The 25,389-nt window shown below is 33.9% G+C and overlaps 3 protein-coding genes across 3 annotated transcripts; all 3 read left to right on the top strand.

The window, feature by feature from the left end:
- Positions 1-3,403: 3,403 nt before the first annotated feature.
- Positions 3,404-9,566, top strand: LOC135841777 (cytochrome P450 6a8-like). Its single transcript, XM_065358955.1, has 4 exons — positions 3,404-4,682; positions 4,893-5,123; positions 5,226-5,477; positions 8,730-9,566. The coding sequence occupies exons 1-4, from the start codon at positions 3,821-3,823 to the stop codon at positions 8,900-8,902; spliced, it is 1,518 nt and encodes a 505-aa protein (XP_065215027.1). The 5' UTR covers positions 3,404-3,820; the 3' UTR covers positions 8,903-9,566.
- LOC135836035 (cytochrome P450 6k1-like) lies at positions 8,922-19,886 on the top strand. The gene is made up of 9 exons (XM_065350612.1): positions 8,922-10,154; positions 10,557-10,876; positions 10,951-11,172; positions 11,249-11,500; positions 14,547-14,714; positions 15,061-15,930; positions 16,185-16,412; positions 16,529-16,777; positions 19,330-19,886. Exons 1-9 carry the CDS (start codon positions 9,613-9,615, stop codon positions 19,509-19,511), a joined length of 3,033 nt encoding a protein of 1,010 aa, XP_065206684.1. The 5' UTR covers positions 8,922-9,612; the 3' UTR covers positions 19,512-19,886.
- A 1,368-nt stretch (positions 19,887-21,254) lies between these two features.
- Positions 21,255-24,571, top strand: LOC135841729 (cytochrome P450 6a2-like). Its single transcript, XM_065358870.1, has 6 exons — positions 21,255-21,410; positions 22,564-23,128; positions 23,209-23,550; positions 23,674-23,895; positions 23,976-24,227; positions 24,307-24,571. Exons 2-6 carry the CDS (start codon positions 22,567-22,569, stop codon positions 24,483-24,485), a joined length of 1,557 nt encoding a protein of 518 aa, XP_065214942.1. The 5' UTR covers positions 21,255-21,410; positions 22,564-22,566; the 3' UTR covers positions 24,486-24,571.
- The last annotated feature ends 818 nt before the right edge of the window (positions 24,572-25,389 follow it).

Below are 25,389 nucleotides of genomic sequence, written 5' to 3'. Positions count from 1 at the left end.
AAATGATAAAAACAAATAAACGAAAACAAACGGCTGATTTTTAAAATAATTTTCTGTGATTTTGGACTTGAAAATTTTTCTAAAAATATAAAAAAGTAACAAATTAAAAGAACGACAAAAATGAAAATTTGAAAAAAAAATGAAATAGAATGAAAGGTTGATATTTAGAATGACTTTCTTTAAAGTTAGATAAACAAAAGGGTATCTAGCGGAATTTTTCGAGCAAAAATCACTACTTGAACGAAGTGAGGGCAAAAGCTCTACAAAATTTATACAAATTGAAGAAATAGGTAAATAACATAACAACACTATTATAGATATCACAAGTTGATTTCTCTGGCATTTTTCTAAATTATTCGGAATTTTTATTTTTTCGTAGAAAACCATTAGGTATGTACTTTAATTGCAGAACGCAGGCTATCTACGTACAATTTTTTTGTAGCATGTATGTACTTAACTTATTAAATTACCACGATGGAATTCTAAAATATAACGTGTACAAATAGTTGAACCTCGAATAATAGGTACAAAATTTTACCAAATCCTCGATAAGTGGTTTAAACGTTTCAAAATTTTGTAGCAGAATTTTTTTCGTTAAATAATATTCCTTCCCTAGAAATTTTTTCTTGTTTGAATGTTTCCTAAAATTAATTCGTAAAGATTACCTTTTTTTTGTTTCAAAAAGTTTATATTGAATCAAGTTGTTATCATGAAATATTTTCTCGTTTTGATTCTGATTCTTTATTACATTTCTGGTGCGGTAAGTTATATATGTATTCCTCCAGGTGAACCAAATCCAAATGGACTCATTCGTTGTCCGAAAAAAAAACCGGTAAGTAAGTTGTTTTGACAGTGATTTGAGAAAACTACGTAATTTTGAAATAGTGAAAATCTTACCATTTTTTGACCTAATTTCGATAATTTCCTCCAGTGTGGTAATCCGAAACTTGGCACGAAATGCCTCTAAGGCCTAACGTATGGCTTCATTCAGAAACTTAATTGCAAATCCTTCAATTCGTAATTCAACGTTATCAGACGAGATGAATTTGGAAATCGAGTCGAAGGCATTTCAAGTATTAAAATAAGTGAATAGATGTACATATGCCTTAGAAATTATTCAGAAAAACAATAAAATTTAAAAATTGCAGCTCCTATGGTGAAATTATTTAAATAATGGATGATTTCTTCTATGTAAATAATATGTACCTTAATTTGAAGAAACAATTTTTAAAAAATGTTTAAACCAAAAAAAAACCGAAATCCAAATTTAAAAAAAGAAGAGAATATTTTCGATTTTGCCCTAGCGAAGCGAGAGCGAAAATTTACAATTTGTGAGACACAAAAAATCGTTTTCAATACAGGAAATTTCAACGACAAAATTTTGTGTTTTTTGGTATTTTTTAGTGAAATTTCGCACGTTTTTTGAAAATTTATATAATATGTAATTAAAGAAGAAAGTGAAAACTCGTGATTTTTGGTAACTCTTTGATTTCCCCTGCTTACACAATTTCTTCCCAATTCTCCAAAATTTCCCGACTATTTTCAACTCACCCAATTTTTCACAAAAATTTTCAACTTTTCGCCCTCCACACCACCCTCCGTTTGGCACGCCTTTATAGTTATCTGATTGAAATATCACGAATGCCTTGATTTTTAGGTATGCAATCTATTTGACCGGAGGGTCATTCCACGTCAATTCGACCAAGAAGTGGTAGGGGGTTCGGCGATTTTTTTGAAATTTTTCCTATGAAAAGACCTTTTGAAGGGATGACCAATGGCGCAAATCGCAGCCCTCTAGCCCATTTTTAAAGGCAGCCAGGGGGTGTCAAAGTTTTCAGTGAACCTAAAATATCATCCATTTCAGCAGTGGATCACTCGATAACCGCGATACCTACCAAAATGGAACTTTTTCCCATAGTTAAGGGTTTTGAAAGGCTTTTTGGTGATATCATAAAAATCAGTGTTGCCACTTTTTTTCGTATGAAAAATTAGCTCTAAAAGTTTCAAAACGTAGTTTTCATATCGTTCCGACTCTCAAAAATTCTGAAAAAAATATATTATGGACAGCTTTTCATGATGAACAACATATTAAAAAATTGGGATGGTACCATGTCGCAAAGTCGATTTAAAAAATTTAAAGCTAGCGAAAAAATGTGATTTTTTGATTTAAAACATGAAAAACAGTTTTGATTGGTAAAGTTGACCTAAGTTGACCCATTTGATCCCTATTTTTACGTATCTGTTGAAAAAGTTGAAAAACCCCGTTCACTTGATGAAATGCAGAACTCATCACCAAAAAATTAAAATTCGAAAAGATTCAAAAAATAAACGAATTTTTATTTTATTGTTGTGAGTGTAATTTTTATCAACTTTTTCATGAAATACGTCACAAATAGGTCAAAATAAGACAATTGAATCAACTTTTTTTGATGATTGAAATTGAAAATTGAATTGATCTGACCCTCCTCCCCCCGGTGGGCGCAAAGAATCTCCGATTTTAAATTAAAATCTAAAAAATTAACACAGCTGCATCAGCTATCTCCTTCCTAAAAATTATCAAACTTCACTCCTCAATCGATAACACATTCGATGACAGCAAAGGCAACCACTTCAAATACGTACCACAAACCCTCGCAAATCAAACCAAATCCGCGAGCGTAATTTCGCCTTCGAGCACGATGCTAAGCAATAAGTGGTACACACGTGTATCCAGTTTCACGTAATTCTGGCGCAGATCCCTAATAACACTGCTCTATCATGAACTTCGGCAAATTCCAGAATGCCAGGCAACCATGGAAAACGAGTTCTATTCGACGTTAATTTCGCTGCAGTCTATGCCCTGTTACTGTTTCAACGATTATCGTCCGTGTTGCACGTGTAAAAAACCCCGAGAAGTCGAAGAAGATAAATTCAAAGCTAAAATCAAAGGGCTTGTTATGGAATATTTGTACGGCAGCGATAGAGAAAAACCTCGTAAGAAGATAAACCGATATAAATACCGAGACGTACCTATAGTTTTGGATAAAAACGGCGAAATTAGACGACAAATAGCTAAAAAAAGAATCGAGCTTTTGGAAAAGCAAAATAAACGATACGAGCAAGAAATGCGACGAAAAGCTGTACCTACTTCGAGATCGTATATCAGACAAACTCAACCTCAAAAACCACCTGAGAGAAGATTCATTTTAATGTATCGGTATCCTTTTCATCAAATCACATACCACGATAGATGATACTACGTCGCAGATGGACGATAATTGTGTAAATATTTGGTTCTCATTATTTGATAGAAATTGGTACGTTTTAGTACTTGTTACATACAAATTCCATCGAGAAATTTATCTTACGACTTCGGTGGTATAATTTTTTCCATCATACTGACTCGATTTTTTATTTCAGATTCCAATATTTACCTACAACTAAAAAGACTCGTCTTCGAGTACTAAACTGTCCTTCTCACGAAATATTATTAAGACAGATATAATTTCCCTTTCAGTTCCTCTCTTCAATGGGCAGGTAGCAGGTACATCTTTTTGAAACCAGTTTCATCAAAACCAGACTCGACGATGTTCTGTTTTCATCAGTTTAGTACTCTCGATTTCGTTCGAACAGTAGCATATTCCATTATGTATGTAGTACGCGAGTAGGTACGAATAGTTCGGTTTCTTATCACGTAATGTACTTTCTTATCAGTAACAAAGCTCGAAAGATGATAGCTGACTTTCTTCGTAAAACGTAAGTTGAAAAAAAAGTGGAAAAATTCTATAGCATATTCAACCTTTCGAATGAAAAATTTTCCATCATAAACCGGTTCATCGCCATGACCACGACAATTTTTCTCATAATTCTAATCGTATTGTTACTCTTGGCTATATTCTGGCTGTACCTGAGATCGAGCTACCAATACTTCAAGAAACGAAATATCCCCTACCTCGAACCCCACTGGTTGTTGGGCAACGCAAACGACCTGATCCTAGGTCGCAAATCGATCCTGGAATTTCAACGATGCATTTACAAAGCAACCAAACCCACAAAACTACTGGGCACGTTTATGTTCCAGAAACCAACCCTTTACGTATCCGAACTGGAATGGATTAAACTGATGCTGGGACGAGACTCTGCGCATTTTTTCGACCGAGGCTTGAAAATCGCCTACGATGACGAACCGTTGACTATGAATTTATTTCATTTGGAAGGCGAACGGTATAAAATAGCCAGGAATAAAGTTCTGCCTGCTTTTACCCTCAACGGTGTCTTGATCTTGTTCCCTCTGTTGCTCGAGAGTGCTATAAATTTGCAGCATTATCTGGGCCAAGTGGCCAAAACCACCGAAGATATTAATCTCAGAGAAGTAATGAGTAGGTATGCGGCAGAGGTGATAGGTAAATGCGCGTTTGGATTGAAAAAGGGCCCACTGACTGGCAACAATGATAAATTTTACCATATGAGTAAAAGGATTTTTATGCCGAGACTCAGGACGATAATTAAGTTGATTTTACCCCATTTGCCTAAATTTATCACCGAATTATTCGATATCAAGATGGTCGCGTCCGATATTGCCGAGTACTTTAGCGAAATAATCTACGACGAATTGAAGCATCGACGACAGCAAAATAAACGACCGACTGATTTTCTCAGCTATATGATGGACGTTCAAGATAAGGATAACGAAGAATGTACAGGTAAGTGGTGGATTTATTACGATGGGTTCAAAAATTAAGAATACCCAGATCCTAACTAAATTCAAGGAGGGAGGTGAGGGAAGTGGTACACTTCGGATTTAAAGGCACCCAAAAAAATTTGAGACCCTCCATGTCAAAAGCAGATGATGCTAAGGTTCCCTTTAGTAGGATGATTTCCAAAAACTAAAGACCTTTCCTAATTAATTACAGACATAATGCCAATCACTGACGAGCTCATAGCTGCGCTATGCTTCATGTTATTCCTAGCCGGATACGAAAACTCAACAGTAGTCTTATGTGCTGCCATTTTTGAACTCGGCAGAAACCCAGAAGTACAAGAAAAACTCTACCAAGAGATTCACAGCACCTGCGGCGACGATCTATCTAACCTGACTATGAATAAACTCAAAAAAATGCCCTATCTTCATAAGGTGGTCTGCGGTAAGAATAATTATTAATAAGATTACTTCCCTATCCTTACTTTCTACGTATGAGGTTCACTTCAGTCTTCGATCCTTTTAAACGAATCGTGTACTTTTTCAGAAACACTCCGATTGTACCCTCCTGCAACTGCGATGGTTCGCGAATGCACTGCAGATTATCAAATCCCAGGAACTGAGATTTTCATCGAGAAAGGATTGCAAGTGGTTATTCCTTTCTGCGCGATGAACGTTGATCCGGAATATTTTCCCACTGAGTTGTCCTATGATCCGGAAAATTTCAGTGAGAAAGCTATACAGTCGAGGAGCAGATATGCATTTCTGCCATTTGGAGAAGGGCCTCGAGCTTGTGGTGGCAAGTATTTCATTTATTTGTTTTCCCAACTGAGGGAATTTCATTCGATTAGGAGATAAAAATCAAAAATTTCAAAACGACTGATCCTCGATCAGCAAGGGCTACGAATGCATTTTCATAATCTACGCATGAAAATAATCGTAAAAAAAATAGGGTAGTAAGGTATAAACATACAACCCTTTTTTTCAAGAAAAAAATTCTCCATCCTTCTCTCCTCTCCTTAAGAAAGTCAACGAGGTCAAATTAATACTTGACAAAAAAAAAATCAAAATTGGAATAAAATTTTGGAAATTTTTCAGAAAGTTTTGCATTTTTGTTCTTTTTTTTTTTGATATTTTTTCTTCAAATTATGACTGAATTTACTGCTTTTTCACCACTGATTTATCACTACCCAATTCTAATATCACTTGTATCATATACTTTTACTGCACCCTGTGGGTTGCTAGACCTAACAGTCAATTTTTGAAACTGGTTTTGTATCAAGTTGAAAATGAAGTTGTGTTGATTTTCAATTGCATATCTTCGTAATTACCTAATAGCCTATAATCAATCAAAAAAAAAATTCTCGTGAAATGAAAGTCAGGGCAAAAAATTGTATTTTTAAAATCAAGTCTCAACATCGCCCCACCCCTTCCCACAAAAATCGTAATTTTTAAAATTAAAAAAACAAGAACAAATTCTTCAAAAATTAGTGAAAAATTCGTACTTATTAAATCAAATCAAAATAAACGCAGGACATGATTTGATCTTTTCAATTCAGGTTTCAACACCCCCCCCCCCTCCCTCCGAAGATAAAAATCGACAGTTTCAAATTTGGAAAAAGTACAAAAACAAATTCTTCGAAAATTGGTGAAAAATTCATACATGATACCTCAAATCAAAAAAAGATTCGCAAGGCATGATTTGAGCTTTTCAATTCAAGTTTCATCTTCCCCCCCCCCATTAATAAAATCTTCAGTTCAAAAATTGGTTAAAAATGCATACTCAATAGCTTAAATTAAAAAAATCTCAGAACATGATTTGAGCTTTTCAATACAAGTTTCAAACTCCCCTCCCTCCGCCTTCCATAATAAAAATAGTCAGTTTTAAAATTGAAAATAGACAAGAACAAATTCTCCAAAAATTGGTTAAACAATCATACTTAGTAGCTCAAATCAAAAACAAAATCTCAGGACATGATTTGAGCTTTTCAATTCAAGTTTCAACACCCCCTCCCCTACAACAATAAAAATCGTCAGTTTTAAAATTTAAAAATCAAATCAAAAAAAAAATTTCAGGACATGATTTGAGCTTCTAAATTTATTTTTCAACGCACCCCCTTCCCCTCCCACAGTAAAAATCGTCAGTTTTAAAAAGACAAAAACAAATCCTTCAATAATAAAATTAGTTTAAAATTCATGGGTACGTAATAGCTTAAATCCAAAAAAATTTCTCAGGACATGATTTGAGCTTTTCAATTCAAGTTTCAGTACCCCCCCCCCCCCACTCCCCCAATAAAAATAGTCAGTTTTAAAATTTAAAAAAGACGCAACAAAAATTTGTTCAAAAATTAGTTAAAGATAAATAAATTATCAGGACATGATTTGAGCATTTCAATTCAGGTTTCAACGCCCCCCTTCCTCTTGCAATAACAAACGACAGTTTTTAATTTGAAAAAAAAAACACGAACAGATTTTATTGAAATGAGGGTTTTAAAGCTCAATATAAAATGATGAAAAAAATGTATAGGGTAAAAAGGAGCATGAGTCGTTTTTGCGTTTCCCCCTTTTTTTGCACTTCGGATAAGTGATTTCCCGAGGAAGTGACCAATATACGTTCAAATGAACGTGCAGGAAATTCAGATCTCCAATCCTTATGGATTCCATAGTCAGGATTTACGCTTGAAAATTTTGAAAAATCGGTTGATTTTGCTATTCCCCTCTATTTGAAAAAAATTCTTGGGTTACAAGTTGAAAAAACCACCCTCAAGCCCTCAAAAAAGATTTTAAAAAAGCAAAAAATCCAAAAAAATGAATTCAGTAGTTCCAAAAATACGCGAATAATTTTTTGAAATGAATCAAACTTTTGAAATTTGTATTTCTTTGAATTTTTCGATACCTTTAATTTTTTTTGAGAAAACTGAAGGTGATTCTTTATTCATTTTCAACTCATCATCATGATGAAAAAATTGGTAAATCGTCAAAAATGATATATTTTTTAAAATTTCGAAGCTGTAGATTACAGCCCACAACAGCTGATACTCATTTGAGCTCCAAAAAAAACATATAAAAACGATTCACTCGCAAGTCGCAATAATCTGACACAAATTCATTTTTCGTACAATAGGAACTTGACAGAGGTGCGCCGCGCTAGTGTCGCCTTGTTTATGATTGGCTGATGAAAGGTCCCAGTATAAACATTGGAATGTAATGTTGTGAAAATTGAAGGAAAATTGTTGAAAATCGCTGATAAGAACGGGACCTTTCGTTAGTTCCCGTGTTTTTGACCACAATTTCCTAGAGCGCGACAGTTGTCTTGTCAAATCCCTATACGAAAATTTGAAATTATTAGGAGTCATTATCGCAGAGGTTGATACCTAAAATTTTTTGAGATAATTTCACAACCTCGATAAATTTTTTGTTAGCTTTTTCACTGAATTTCATTGAAGCTTGAAAATCGACTCACCTTCTCTCAGAAAACTATTCATTCAAAATTCCAAGGAGTAGGTATCCTGTTCAAGTAGAAGAAGTTTGCAGTTTTTTATGAAAAATGAGAAGATAGGTAGATTATAACTCGATAAAAAAATGTATCTTCACGAAAATTTAAAACCAATAACTAGGTACACAAAGTTTCGGCACACAGTTCCTTCATCAGGTGATACGAAATTTTATCAAGTTATAATCTACGAGTACTTATCTTCTCATTTTTCATAAAAAAACCTGCAAAATATTGAAATACCTACTTGATAATTTTGATGATTTTTTTCAAACTTTTTCGTGAAGAAAAAGGATCAAAAAAATCGATTTTTCATTTTCCAAGGTCACACAACTACTCATCGTACACATTTTTAAAAACTACATATTGAAAATCATCGATGAAATCCATGGCAAACCACCTCCACAAAATTTTAATTTGAAAAGGAAAAAAACATTTTTACAAGACAAACTGGAAAAATGGCAAAAAAGAAGACGCAAAAAAAATGTCATGATTCTTCAAAGTATAATTTTGGCTTAATGTTTTTATAATTGAAGCTCTCATTTCTATTTTTTTCAGGTCGAAAATTAGGCATGATCCAAATGAAAGTCGGATTATCAGCATTGGTTTTAAAGTACCAATTTTTCCCTTCGCCTAAAATGAAGCTACCTGTGACATTCGAAAAAAGAGCATTCATCATGTCCATCGAAGGAGGTACATGGACCCGGTGTAAACCACGTTGCCAAAATTAAGCTGCTACGAACTCCAATATAGATTTATCAATAATTAGTCTAAGGTTAGTTACATAATGATAAACCCACGAGCACCTTGCCATAACAGAACTACTTTGTATCGTGGTTCCCAAATTCTATATCATCACCTACCTACTTAATCACGTGTAAATAAGTTTCTCAATTGGTTTCATTCATTTATGGCCGAGTAAATTAATCGTTTTCGGAAATGTCTTCTCCCTCTCCCTCCTCCAAAAAAATACCCCAAAATAGTCAAATCTAGATGAAGCAAATCGACATACACCTCTACACAATTATTTACCTCAAAACGTGATATTTTTAATGAGAAAATTTTATCATCCGAAAGAAAACGTTTCGGAGCACGTTGCCGGCTAAATACGAACCGGTATGATAATATCGGTCGAGATAATCAAACGAATTAGATAAATTCATACCTATAACGAGGTTGGTGCCGTGCGGTTAGTTCTTCCTAATGTGATCTTTCATTAATTTACCTACTGTTCGTTATTTTACAACATTGTAACGATTCAACGCTTATACCCAAAGTACCTAAGCGTTGTATTGTGCAACATTTTGCATTTACTCGTACGTACGTATTTTTACACGCGGTAGATTATTTTTAACAATTTTTCAAGTTCAAGAGTAAATTTTTTTACATCATTTATCAAGTGTCGCTTTTTTGAACCGTGTTTTTTTTATCAGAGATCATAATGGATGAACTCTTATCTTCCATATTGTTCATCTTAATTACCTGGTTACTCTACATAATCATCCAGTACGTAAAAACCTACACATACTGGAGCAGAAGAGGTGTACCTCAATTATTCCCGATACCATTTTTCGGCAATACATTCTCGGTAACATGCGGAGAAGAGCCTATGTACCATTTCCACTACAAAAATTACTTCAAATTCAAAGGCCAACGATTCGGAGGATACTACGATTTCGGAAGACCAGTTTTACTCGTCAGGGATCCCGAATTAATAAATCACATTCTGACTAAGGATTTCGTACATTTTCAAGATAGAGGATTCCCTTACGATGAAGAAAAGGAACCTTTGACCGCGAATCTTTTCAATATGGGCGGACCGAGGTGGAAAAATGTCCGAACTAAGATCACCCCTTGTTTCACGACTGGAAAAAGGAAGCTTATGTTTGGTATGTTGAAGAAATGCATGGAAGATTTGAAAACCATCATAAAGAAGGATATTGAATCGAACGATGATATCGAATTTAAAGATATTATGGCAAGGTAAGCGTTAGAAAATAATTTTTTGCGATACAATTTCGCATATAGGTACATGAAGTAGGGTCAAGGGGAAAGGGAAATATAATAGAGGAAAAGTACATTATAATCATTTCCGTTTAATTGCTTCTTTGATAAGCTCAACTTTTCCAATACCTTTATAACTGCATAACCTGATAACGTTATCTTTTCCTATGATATAATAGCTCGAAATCATTGCCCCGGTGTATTTCCATTACTTTTAGAATATTCGTTCAGATTTAGATACGAGTAGGTATAACGAGCTACCTACTTCAATAAAACTCATCTTTTAAAAACGAAAAATAACCATCAGTTGGAAACAATTTTTCAAGCAATTTAAAAATTATTTCAAGTCAAAAATGTACCAAAATCGTCATTTTTTTGCAGATTCAGCACAGATGTAATCACCGAAAGTGCATTCGGCATCGCAGCCCACACGCTGAAAAATCCAGCAGCCGAATTCCGAGCAATGGGTCGCAGCCTGATCCAGCCAAATAGCCGAATACTTCCTATTTTTATACAAATTTGTCCAAAAATAATGCAGTATTTCGGCGTTCGATTTTTGAGCAAAGAAATGAACGATTTCTTCCAAGGCTTCGTCAAAGAAGCGGTAGAATTCCGTAAACATAACCAAGTAACCAGGAATGATTTCTTGAACTCGATGGTCGAATTGATGGAGAAACAGAATAGCGAAGAAAATGGCAGAGGTTCGAATTTGATTTTCACGATCCTACTCAAGATTATTGTCCTATCTAATTCCTATACTTTCTTGTCATTGCAGATATCACTTATGCCAGTATAGCTGCCGAATGCTGGTTCTTCTTTTTCGCCGGTTTCGAAGCATCTTCCAGTGCCTTGAGTATGACTCTGTTTGAGCTCGCTCGTAATCCAGATATTCAAGAAAAACTCCAAGAAGAAGTAGACCGAGTCCTCGAAAAATACAACGGAGAAATAACCTACGACGCTTTGCAAGAAATGACCTACATGGAAATGGTCATTTATGGTAAAATTTCAACACTCAATCAGGAATATTCTTTTTTTGATAACTTATTTAATAAGTATTTTCTCAATTTATACAGAAACCATAAGATTGTATCCTTCGTTACCCTTCTTGATAAGAAACTGCAGTCAAAAGTATAAAATACCAGATTCCGATGTTTACATCGACAAAGGCGTCAGTGTCGTGATACCGGTTGTTGGATTACATCGTGATCCATCTTATTATACCGAACCTGAGAAATATAATCCGGAGAATTTCTCAGATGAAGTGAAAAATACCAGACATCATTGTACATTTTTACCTTTCGGCGAAGGTCCGAGAATATGCATTGGTAAGGCTATACGAAAATTTAATGAATCTATTAAATTGGAAGAAGGGAATAAAAAAGTTTGAGCAGAGAATTTTTTTAAAAATTGTAACATAGAAAAACTGATCGATCCGAATGATTTTCGAATCTTGAAAATTTTCTCGAGTCGAGTTGGCTCAGAAACACTCGAGAATTTTCATAAAAATAAAATAGATTCGAAAAATTCACAGTAGGTAAAAAATGAATGTTCTTTTTTCGTCTTAAATTTTTTGTCAAAAAAATCATTAAAAACCTTCTGAATTTCAAAAAAAAGTGGCAAACATTTCCACCTTCAAAGAAGAATTTTTTTAAATTATAGTGCACCTACACGAAGATGGTAAGAAATAGAACTCATCAAGATGATTAAGGAGGAAGAGGAGGAGGGTTCAAGTCTCGAACTTTATGATTATTCTTTTACTATCCGGATTCATCAACCCCCCCCCCCCCCAAAAAAACAACTCAAGGGAGCTATCTCGACAGAAAGAATTTTGTTAAACTGAACAAAAAAATGAACAAAAAATGATCAAAAAAGTATTTAAAATTGGATCACCAGGAAAAATGTAGCAATGCTGAATTCCATCGAATGGTTCTTGGAGCCTTAAACGATTGCTCGAATTTTTCAGAATTCAAAAAATCTCATTACGAAGGTGCAAATGAAATTCAGTGCCACCCTACTCATTTAAATTGACCGTTCCGACAATTTTTTCGATAAATTTTAGCACAAGCCTTCAAAATGTTACCCTATCTATTTTTTCCCCTTCAAAATTAGGCCATTTTCAGATAATAATATTACTGAACAGTCAAAAACGCATTTTTATCTATTGTGATGCCTTCCTCGTGAAGGAAAAGCTCACAGTCATGCGTTGGATACATTTTTATACCAAAAATAAAATCGTGAAAAATTTTGGGGAAAAAAATTTAAATGAACAGCACAAAAAATTTTAAAACATTAGAAAAACAATATTGGGGAATCATTGAAAATGAATCACTTGTAATTGAAATTCTGATTAAGTATTCTAGAAGTTCATTTACCTTTCTTTTTTTGTGGCGGGATGGCCAAAAAGTGGAAAATACACGCCTGAATTGAAAAATATTCGTCAACATTTTTATGAGCTCACTTTCAGCGATGGAGGGAGGAGAGGGGAAGGACAGTGATTTTCAAAATGTTTGAATCAATTTAAAGGTTGAGAAGCTAAAAAAAATTATGTTATTTTGCTGGGAATATTCATTTATGTTTCAATAGGTCGAAGAAATCACAAAAATGGCCCAATCAAGTTTACAAAACCCTCATTTGGAACTTTTTCAATGGAATTTTTTGAAAATTCAAAGCTTCCAAAACTCGCTGGAGGCTCCAGCAAAACTAAAAATTGCGATTTATCAATTCGACAGCAATTTTATGAAATCTTAGGTTCATTTTCAGAAAAATGGGCCATTTTGAATTTTTCAAAATTTGCCAAAAATTTAAATCCCCATGAAATTCAATTTTAAAAATTTTGTCTAATCGTAATTTTTTGGATTTTCCTTCAATTTTACTTACTTTGCTTAGTTGAAGAAATTTCACAATTGAAATTTGATACAGCCGAGCAAAGAATCAAGACCAAGTGATCTCAACAAAATGTAGCAAAAATTTCTTCCTATGCCAATGTTCAACCTCCTACTCCTCCTACCCCAGAGCTCAAAATTTTAAAAATTATCCCTGACAAACCCTCAGAAATACAAAAATTCATCTCCCTAATAAAAAACATCAACCTCACAAACCAAATCTAACCCCCCCCCCTTACGGGTGTAATAATCTTGTAATTATAAACACCCAAAAAAAAAAAAAAATTTTTTTTGGTTTAAATAATGGTCTTTTGATATCTTTAATACTTTTATATCATCACGTTTACACCATCAGAAAAGCTTGATGTAAATTTCTGAAAATTCAGGGGTCCTTAAATATGTACTTAGTTCTTTCTCTTGAGATATGATAACTTTTTGATTATCTCCTCAGATCGTAAAATTAGAATAGAACAAGTAATTTGCATTTAAACGTAAGTAATACTTGATGAACAATAAACCAAAAAAAAATCGTCTCTTTGAGCGTTTGTCGGTATGGTTAGTCGTTCACCTAATTTGAAATTTTTCCCCAAGTCATGTGAGGTCATTAGACCACGATGTTTCACAGGGCTTCAGGCTTCATTAAATACCACAAAAAATGTAAAAAAGACTCACCCTATCCACAAATTATTTCAAATTTACAAAAGCCTAATTTGGGACTTTTTCTGCGGGATTTTATGAAAATTCAATAGTACAAAAACTGAAAATTACCTAAGATCGTTCTGAATTTTCACGTTAGTTGAGTTTTCTAAGCAACCGAATGAAACACCTCCCCCTCCCTTCACTCGATTGATCCTATTCATGTTCCAATTGGTTGAAGAGATTACAAAAATGGCCAATTCAAGTTTACAAAAACCTAATTTGGGACTTTTTCAGTGGAATTTTCTGGAAATTCAAAGCTTCCACAACTCACTGAAGACTCCGGCCAGCACAACTAAAAATTGCAATCTATTAATTCGAGAGGAATTTGATGAGATTTTAGGTCTATTCTTAAAAAATGGGGTTTCAAAACTCACCAAAAATTTCAATATGAAATTTGTTAGACTGGGATATGTCTTCCATTCAGTTTCAGAAATTTTGTCTAATTGTATGATTTTTGAATTTTCTATTGATTTTCCTTTGCCTGGTTAAAAAAATTTTACACTTAAAATTTGATAGAACCTAGGAAAAAATTAAGGCCAAATGATCTCAACAAGATGTACCTAGGAAAAATTTCCATACAGGCAAATGTTCAACTTCCTCCTCCCTCCTGAGAGCTCAAAATTATTCGATGTTTTAAAATTTGAAAATTTTTCAATATTCCAAAATTAATTTTTGTTTTGGTTTAAATGGTCTATTGATATCTTTAATAGAAATCACCGGTTTGGAAAAAATTTAAAATATTCAATTTTTTAATTCGATATTTTAATTCAAATGACGAAATTTGTTACAGCTTCTCGATTCGGAATGATGCAGATAAAAACAGGACTGGCGACTCTGGTAAGAAATTTCGAATTCACTCCATCGCCGAAAATGATCACACCTCTGCAACTCATTCCAAGACTGATCTTAACAAATTGTGGCAGCGGTGTATGGCTCAGATGTACAGAACGATCTCTAAACTAATGGAATTTTTCTTCTACGTGCAGTTTAAAAATACAAAATATTTATATTTTTTTGTTAATCCTTGAACAAAAATGTACCTATAATAAATTATTTTTCAAATTCTCGTTGCCTTTCAACTACGCACTGATTGGAAATTAGATACCCAGTTATGTTTCCTGCCAAGGCCGATCGTGTCTATGCCTTAAAACATGTACCTTTTACAGTAAAGAGACACACACGTTGAACAATTGACGTATACACATTTAACGATACTTACAACATTTTATCGCAAAATGTCATATCACAAAACGTCATTCATTCAAGGTATTCGAGTTAAACAGGTGCGTATTCTTTCCAATAAGAAGTATCGAAAAACACTGACACAGAGAAAGAAAAAGCAAACAAAATGTACATCGTGGTGTTCTTCTGCGCAGTGATTCTGATCCTGTATCGAATCCTGCAACATAAATTACGCTACTGGGAACGTCGCGGAGTTCCTTGTTTGAAACAGAATTTCTTGAGTAGTGAATTGGATTGGCTAATAAGAGGAAAATCGCGTTTCCAGTACTTCAAAGACATATACGATGACTTGGCTCCGCACAAATACGGAGGATACAGCGTTATGCCGCTCAAGATGATGATACGAGATCCAGATTACATCAAACACGTGTTGACCAAAGAATTCGATAGTTTTTCCAGCCGCGAGAAGTTATTTTTCACTAAGACCGATCCTTTGACTCATTTCATTTTTAATTTGGAAGGTAAAGAGTGGAAAGACACTAGAGCCAAACTTACGCCTGGATTCAGTTCGGGTAAATTGAAATTTATGTTCGAATTGATCGCCGAATGTGCCGATGAAATGGATAAAACCATAAATATATCCAAAGAGCAGACCGTTGACGTTATCGGAGTGTTGAGATTGTTCATAATGAACGTTATATTCACCTGTACTTACGGCCTAAAGGTGAATAAGATGGAAAACGGGTGTGAGATTTTTATGAAAATGGCCGGCTTAATCAGAGGTGGGTCCAATGTTTCGAAAAAATTGGCAAATTTCTTCTTCATTTTACCATCAACGGTAAGACATTACGTCACGTCTTCGGCTTATGGAAAGTACTCGAGAGATTTTTTCAAGAGGATTGTACTGGATTGTATCAAACACAGAGAAGACAATAATATCAATAGGAATGATTTCTTGCAAGCTTTCATGACTTTGATGAAAGCGAATGATGGTAAGTGATTGTCATATTAAAATCATTAACTGATTGTAACATATTCTTTTCAAATAATTTACGTCATCTATCGGAAATTTCGTGAACCATACTCGGACAGGCAGCAACAAGGTCATTACAAGGTCGATTATGAACTTTGATAATAATACCCGCCACTCACCGCTTCTAAATATTTTTTTAATTTTTCAAATTAGGTAGAATAAAATTTAAACCCCACAAAAGTTCGACACGCTCTTATTTTGTACTTTTTTCAGACTCCAAATGGACGGTAGATAAAACTTTGGCTCACGGCATCCTCTACATTATGGCTGGTTTCACCACAACAGCTAGCGCCATAAGCTTTCTATTCTACGAAATAGCCAAACACCCTGAAATGCGAGAAAAATTGCTCAAAGAGATAGACGCAGCTTATGAACAATCCGGAGGCAAACTCGACTACGAAATGGCTCAAGATACACCCTACCTTAATAAAGTTATCGCAGGTATTTTGGTCATCATCAACTGCCTTTTCAAAGGCCATCCTTAGGCTACCACTCGTGTACGGTACATATGTATGTATTTCTTCATTTTTAACGACTTCTTTGGCCAATTTTTGCAGAAACTATGAGAAAATACTGCATCATAGGCTCTTTTTCTCGACGTTGCACCAAGACTTGCTCTCTTCCCGATGGTTTCGTTATTGAAAAAGGCACTGCGGTTGTGATTTCTACCAGCGGACTTCATCACGATCCTCAATATTACCCAGATCCTGAGAAATTCGATCCCGAACGATTCAACGAAGAAAATAAAGCGTCGCGTCATCCTTATGTCTATATGCCTTTTGGAGCTGGACCTAGATATTGCATTGGTAAGACCATCTTTTTTACTCTTATCTCAAAATGTGATTCCTCATCCTCACTTAGGGCTATAGAATAGGAAAGGAGAACAAATTTTCGATTTTGAAGTCAACGTGCCCACCAAAAATTAACACTCTGATCAGAAAATAAGACGAGAACAGTCCAAAGTATGAAAAAAAATATCTACTGTCACCTAATCACCAATATAGAAATTCCTTGATTTTTCATATTTTTTTGCACCCTTGAAAAAGATGAATCGCGACTAAACACAAACATTACCCCATCCCTCTTCATCCCTTATTCTCTCCCAATCAAAAAAACATAAAGCTGAATGATAGGGGACTGCTGCTGCAAGTAGATTTCAAAATAATGTAATGAAAATTTCATCTTTGTGACTCAGCCCTCCTCATTGCTCACCGCAACCACACTTGAAATCTGACTATATCAAAAAAAAAAAAAAAATGAGAAATCGACGAATCTTGTTTTTTAAATCCTGCAAAAAGATTGAATTTTAAAAGTGAGGATTTTCCTTAATTTTGTTCAAAAGATTATGTTGGTTTCCAAAACCAAATTTAGAGGGATTGACAGAAACAAAAAGCCAAGTTGATAAATGAACTGAAAAGTTTATCAATTGTTGTCGTTAGACCCGCAAAGAAAAAATTGAATTTACCAAAAAAATATGAAATTTCAATCCTCTGTTTCAACTTTGACAGCTCACAAAAAATTTTATCATTATTTTGGAATTGAAATTTTAGGGGAAAAATGATGAAAATGATCTACATATTTTTTGAAAATGTGTTGAGAACTGAGAAAATTTTGATATTTCTAAATTTAAAAAAATCATTTCTGCTTCGAATAAAATGAAATTTCGTGCGAAGAGAAAAAGCACAAATGTTTTGAAAATTATTTAGTTGAAAATTTCATTTTGGAATTTGAAGAAGAAACTGAGATGTAAGTTTCAGATCGACAATTCAAATTGATATATTTTCCATAAGTCTAGGAATCTTCTGAAATGAATTTTTTTTATGTTGAAAAATTCGGATGCTGCATAGAAACAGCATAAGTTTTCAAGTTTCCACCGAATTTCCTAAAATTCCAAAATTAAATTCGATCAAAATCGAAAACTTCGACGTTATTTCACCCTATTTTATTCCATTTTTTTTGGAATGTAAAAATTTTTCTTGTGAGTTGTCAAAGTTGCTAAATAAAGAAAGGATACCAACGAATCTTTTTTCGAAGTAGAGTAACGAGTACATATTAATTTTTTTTTGTGATTTTTATATGAAAATGTTTAGATGATAAAATTTTACGGCAAAGTTCCATCAACTTGGTTTTAGTTTTGGTGGAAAATTCATCGTGTTCGTGTAGGTGTTTTTTTCGATGGAATTTTCAATTCTGTGGGGGCTTATTTTTGTCTGTTGTAACATGTGACCTGTACAAAATGGTTAAAATTTTTCGAGAAAAGTGGAAATCTCAATGGAAATTTTTTTTGAGTGGTTGTTTAATCGGAATCTCTCTTGCAATCAGCGATATACCACTATGTAATTTTATGAACATGAATTTAACATGAGTGAATTTTTGTTTCCGTCTACATCTGTAAATTTGCAGACTTTGGAATTGAGCATAATCTTTTGGAGGAAATTAAGGAACCTCTGCAATTTTCAAAATGAGTGATCAGTTGAATTCTTTTTTTTTTCAAAAATCATAATTTCTTGATTGTTTACGTAGTTCAACTTTTCTCATGAAAATGCTTAGAATTTATCGGTTGAACTTCTCCCAGGCAATATACCTAAGGTTAAATTAAAGAGAATTGTTACGGTTTGGTGAAAAAAAAATAATTGCCGAATTCCAAATTTGAAAAACTACAGGGAATGCAAGTTCATCAAAAGAAAATTTCCAAAATTAATTTCTCTTTTCAAATGCTAAATAATTTTCTTCGAGTTATTTTTCAAAATTTCTTATCCATCAAAATTCAAAAAAGTAGCAATGGCGAGAAATTTCTTGACAAATTAGATTACATTATTACCCCTTCCTCCTCCCACCCCCTTTAAATTTATGTTGAACAGTATTTTTTGATTTTGCTTCTGTTTTGGTTTTTCAAAAATACAAAGAAAATTTGAAAAAAAGTCAAAAATTTGCGCATTTTTTGGGAAGGAGGGGGGGGGGAGAGGCTGAAATTTTTCATTCTACCCAAAGACTCAAAAATTTTAAATCTGCCTCTCATCTTCTTTCTTTTGGCGTTAGAAAAATCAGACAAAACTAATGACCAAAAAAATGAAATGTGTTGATAAAAATTCAAATTTTTCCCTGAAACTTCCAGAACTGCAAACTAGTCAACTTAAATAAGCTCCACAATGGGGTTTATGAAAAACAGCAAGTTTTCAAAAACTAAGCTGGTCACCTTGAAAATGTCAACTTCTTCGTGGCTTTCTCTAAGTAGACCTTTTAAAAATAGAAAATAGAAAAAAAATCGTTCCTTCGCATGGCTGAATTTCGTGCTTTTTACAGATACCATCAATTATGTGTTTTCTTGCATTAATGTTTTCCACTTTTTTTCTTTCAGGCGAAAGATTTTCCATTCTCATGATCAAAGCAGCTACCATGACCATATTCAAGCGATATTCCGTTTCACTATTGCCAGAAAACGATTTTGAATTCGTTTTTATGCCGAATAAATTGACCACCGAGGTGGAGAAGGTGAAATTACAATTTATACCGAGAGAAAACTCTAAAAAAGTTTTATAATTGTGATTAATGGATTCGATAATGATTGCTTTATTCTAAAAATGGTTTTCAATTTAATTTAAAACTATTATTAATCCCAAATCTTGTGGAACTGCATCAGAAAAAATGCTTTAATCGTAATAAATAATTCATCAAATAGAAAAATTTGTATAAAAACAGATTATTTTCAAAGTTACAAGAACGTAAGTCATTTTTTTGTTTTTTGGCTGTTTTTTTTAGGTAGGTAACTTTTTAAAAACAATTTCTTCTTACGAGTTAAGCTATTGTTTTGGTGGAAAAATTGTACTCATTGGTTGTATAAATGCCAAAAAATCAGAAAAAATGTACCTAGGTCATATTTTTCAATTTTAATAAACGATTTTTTTGATCATACAACAGCTATTCGTTATTTGAATTTCCATAATTTTCAATTCATCATAATATGTAATGAGTTTTGATTCATTTTAAAGACATCTACATACATCGATCTATGCTTTTTTTCCTTCTTTTTTTTTGTTGAGAATTTTACCAACTTTTATCTTCAGAATACATCGAAGACGAAGACAAAAAATCAACTGGTACACGTAGGTGGAAATATGCGCTGTTTTCAAGACACATAAAAAGGTAGCACCATTATTATATAGATGAATACGTAAGCTCAAAATAGTAGGTAGGTAATTTAAAAATGTACTTAGGTACTTCGACTCGAAATATGAGTTCAATTTTTCGTCGTGTTAAAAAGTTTCAATCAAATAAAATCGTCGAATACTAAACCGAGAGACTAAAAAAATCAATTTTTCCTATACAGGAAGGTAGAGGTGAGGTACGGTACCTATTCCCTCAATACAGGTAACCCACCAATAATAACCATTCTAAATTGAATTACACATAAAGAAAGAACGAGTGAATATAGGTATTTATTCAAATGGTGCAATACCAAAGTCATGTAAAAGACACATTTTTAGTACCTTACCAACATAGAACATACAAATGACTCACAATATTGTAGTATATGTAGATGTACTTATCGCCACCAAAGTCATAAACCTTTGTAAATTACAGTACATTTATCACATGGCGCAGTACCTCGTTATCACCTTCATTGTTAAATTTCGTTCGAATACATTTTTCAGTAATCATAAGTATGTGTGCTTGTAACGAAAAAATACAGCTGCTTGTCATATAGGTAGAATTTGATAATACAATGTATTGAAAAATTCTGAAAATTTCAATAGATATTATGCATATGTACCTCTACCTACTACCTACACAACAGTATGAGTACGTTCAAACGTAAAAGAAAATAGGTGTATAGCCTTCATCAGACCATTTTTCTTACCCACAGGCCCCACTTCGGTAAGATTTTTCAACATTCAAACTTGACGATGTCTCATAAGCAACGTTGCCAACGTTATACAGATATCTCGTCACGTGTCCTATTTTTTTAAAATTAGCCACCGAAAATTTTCCCTCGAGATATTAAAAAAAAAATAAAAATAATATCGGCGAAAGTTTTACCACGTGTTATTATCAAACACCTGAATATCTATGTCCATTGTTCGTATATGTATTTTATAATCTATGGGGAAAAAACAACAAGTAAGGTACAAGAATACGACGAAGTTTAAAAATTACTCCATATTTCGAAAAAGCACCTTGTTCTTTTCGCTATCAAAGTAATTAATGGAATACCCAGCAACGATTTGAAAAATGGCGACCCACCTTAGCACGAATATTGTACGAAAAACACGACGATGTTATCACTCGTATATATTTTTTAATCGTAAAAATAAATGTCTTTGGTGACTTCGCGAGCGAATCGTTTTATATTTCGTTTCAAGCTGTCATCTAGTTCGGTTTAGAAAATTTTTAAGCTTAATTGATTTTTCTACGTTTTATGTTACCTTTTTATAGTTTAGAGTAAGTATTATGCATAAATTGGAATGCATTTTTCAAATTTTATTAAATGAATCGAAATGTAATTTAAAACAATTAATTTTTTGAAAGGTTCAGAGCCCAATTTTCAGAAAATTTTCAGTTGGAAATCACCTATTGATTTTTTTTTTAATTTTAAAATAATTCTCAGCAAATATTTTTTAAAAAAATGTTTTCAAAAAAAATTAAAATTTTAAACGAGTTTACAAAAGTGTACCTAGAGATAAGTTTTTTCAATGCATCGATTTCTTTTGGCCTTCACTTTTGTGAACATGGTCAATGGTGTCAATGTCAATGCCAAATCCAAAAAATTTACAAAAAAATTGAATAGATTAAAAGGTCAACGATTTTTTCAAACTTTTAGGATTTTTTTGGGTATTTTTTCCTCCTGCGAGAGAATTGTAAGAAAACTAGAGCCAACAAAATCTACAAAATGATTATATATTTTCGTAAAATTTTTGGCAGATATTTTTTCACGAACAAAATCTTGCAGTTTGCAGTCTCTGAAAGAGACGGTTTTATTTCTCCAAATCTAGCATAAAATATATGAAATTGGCAACACTGAAAAAGTGATCTCTACCATGATGTCATTCAGCCACTGATTCTCCTCATTTTTCTGATGGAGCTTGGAGACAGATTTCATAATTTTCAAAATACTTGACCTAAAAATTTTACGAAAACAAGATGAAAAAATATTACAGTCTTTCATTCAAAAAAAAGTGGACCAATTTTTTAAAAAAACATTCATGAAATTTGGGGAAATGAAAATGGATTTTTGTACTTTTGGAGATCTTCGATCGAAATATTCTCAAAATTATAGCCACCTATTCGTACTTTTCAAAATTTTATGGAATTTTTCAAATTATTTGGACATCAAAAAATCAATTTATTTTAATTCAATTGAAACTGCCTCTCAAAATGTGATTGTAATCAAAACTTGAACAAAAACGTTCTCCAGTAGAGGGTCATTTAGCCCCCCCCCCTCGCGAGCCAAAATTTAAAAAGAGTAATCCATTTTCATTTTTTTTAAATTTCATTTTGAAAATTTGAAAAAATTCAAATTTAAAAAATAATACTTTCAATTTGAAAAAAATCATCTTCTCCAAACCATAATCCATTTCATTTTGTCCCCACACAGACCATGACTGATCTCGCCAGCATCTTTACTTTCACCAATTTCGTGGGCCTTCTCACCACAGTGGTGATCTTAGCATATTTCTACCTGAAAAGATGCTACCAATACTGGGAAGATCGTAAAGTACCCTACGTGAAACCGAAATCGCTAATCTTCGGCAGCAATCTGGACCTGATCCTGCACCGAACTTCGTTCCAGGAATACCACGCCGACCTCTACAATCAACTGGCTCCTCATCGTTTCGGAGGCTATTATAATTTCCAAAGGCCATTTTTACTCGTACGAGATCCAGAAATAGTCAAACATGTTTTAACGGTGGATTTCCAAAAATTCCACGTCCGTCATAACGACGCCGATGGCTCGGAGCCACTCAGACTGCATTTATTTAATTTACACGGCGATGCTTGGAAAGTACTCAGAGAGAAACTCAGTCCGGCTTTTTCTCCGGCTAAGATCCGGTTAATGGTTGATTTGATGAAGGAATGTGCCGTTGAGTTGGTTGATGTCTTAAAGAAACCGGCTGAAGATAATGTCGATGTGTTTATTTCCGATGTAGTGGCTCGATATGGTAAGCTCATCTTTGTGGAAAGTTGATAAACGTAGATAGGTTTATGACTGATTGATCAATTTGGATTTCATTTTCCACAGGAACTGACGTAATCAGCACTTGTGCTTTCGGATTTCGGGCTCATACGTTGTTGTATCCTGATGCCGATTTTAGAGTAATGAGTAAACGTATCGTTGAGCCTCATTTCAACTTCAAATTACGTTCCTTGTTATTGGCCATTTCGCCGAAATTATGCAAGATATTCAAAGTCCGTATGTTTGATCCGGATGCGGTACAATACTTCGTTCGTTTGGTCGATGAAACCATCAAGTATCGTGAAAAATATCACATCGTCCGTAATGACTTCATTGATCTGTTGATTGCTGTTAAACGAGAAGAAGAAGCTGCCAACCAGGCTGATAAAGATCGTCCACGAAAAATAGGTAGGTACCTAGACTTCTCCAATGCTTGAAAAATGATTGGGGGGGAGGGAGAATCAGAATCCAAAATTACAATCATATACCAAGTTCAGCAAATAATTTCTCCGTTTTCAACTCTTTTTACAGACGTCTCAGTAGAAAATCTCGCAGCTCAATGTTTTGCCTTCTTTTTCGCCGGATACTCTACTCAAAATCTCACTCTAAGCACAGCTTTACTGGAATTGGCTCGTAATCCAGATATTCAATACAAACTTAGACAAGAAGTCGACGAAACTTTCGAAGCCAATAAAGGAGAAATAGGCTACGATGCCATAAATAAAATGAAATACATGGAACAGGTGGTCTCAGGTATGACTCAACCCAATACAAGCACTTTTTGATTCCCTCAACAATGGGAAGGCTCATTTTCACGCAATCTTGTTTTGTAGAAACCATCCGAAGCTACCCTGGCCAGCCTATAATTTTGAGGCAATGTAACGAAAACTTCAAAATACCCGACAGTGATTACGTCATTGAAAAAGGCATAACTGTGTTCGTTCCTCGTTATGGGCTCAATCACGATCCGGAACACTACCCTAATCCGGATTCCTTTGATCCTGAGCACTTTAGTGAAGAAGCCAAAGCTGCCAGGCACCCTTATGCCCATCTTTTATTCGGCGATGGTCCAAGAAAATGCTTAGGTCAACTCAACTTTCCCTTCCTATGACAATTTTCAAATGTTTCATATTTTTCAACTAAACCTATTTTTTTCAATTTTAGGAATGAGATTTGGCCAAATGCATTCGAAATTGGCATTGGCCATGTTGCTGAGACATTACGAGTTTACATTATCGCCCAAGATGAAATTCCCTTTAAAATACACATCCAATGTGATCTCAACCAGTATCGTAGGTGGTATCTGGTTACGTTGCACTAAACGTAACATTCAAAGTGCCTAATTACGTCCTTTTAAGCATATACCTCTAATCTAATTAATTATAACTTTACCTCATATATTATCTAAATAAAAAGTTCTCTACATAATTATCCGTCTATCTTCATCAACGCGACTAAAGTTCCAACTTAAAAAAGCACGTTTTTCGCGTTAACAAAGAGACATATGCATGGTTATAAGTGCTCTATGTTGTAATACGAGTTTTATTCTTCACAAGCAGAAAATACCCGTCCTTCGGACGGGAGGAATGGAGAGATGGAACTATTTTTATTCATTTATGAATGAATTAGAAATAATTTGGTGTTGGTACTCGTAATTGTCTTATTTCATCTGATGTAGGTATTAGGTAATGTCACTAATGCCGCTTCAAAAAAATGACCTTCTTGTAATTTTCAACATTGACTCTCCCGACTCCCGGGGTCAACTCTAGTTCCTAAGAGTACTCCATTCCTGGGGGTCTTATCTCTGATCGTCTGAACCATTAGAATAGTTTCGAGACTGAAAATTTGAAAATTCAAGTAGGTACCTAGCTACCTACATAAAATCTGACACATCATGAATCACCTAGTTCGTTTGAGCCCAAATACTTGACAAATATCAACAATTTTGCCCCTCCCGCCGTTTGAAATGTTCATTTTTTTCTCAAATCACAGTCACATAAGGTTAAAAAAGGTCACAAATGATCACATGATCACATAAGATCATGACCGTCACGAAAAATGCGGTCACAATCATGATGATCGACCTGTATGATTCTTTTTTCTGGTGCATCGGTTCAGTGCTCTTTTTGATTTTTTTTTTTTTTAATCAAATAATTCAATACCTATGAGTGGATTTACGTAAAATTTTATAATGAAGAATGAAAGTAAAGGTGATAAAATTTCCTATCAAAGTATTCAGCTCTTTTT

Source organism: Planococcus citri, chromosome 1 (genome assembly GCF_950023065.1).
Source record: "Planococcus citri chromosome 1, ihPlaCitr1.1, whole genome shotgun sequence".
Classification (NCBI taxonomy): Eukaryota; Metazoa; Arthropoda; class Insecta; order Hemiptera; family Pseudococcidae; genus Planococcus; species Planococcus citri.
Note: the sequence above shows the minus strand (reverse complement) of the source record. Positions and strands in the feature narration are given on the sequence as shown.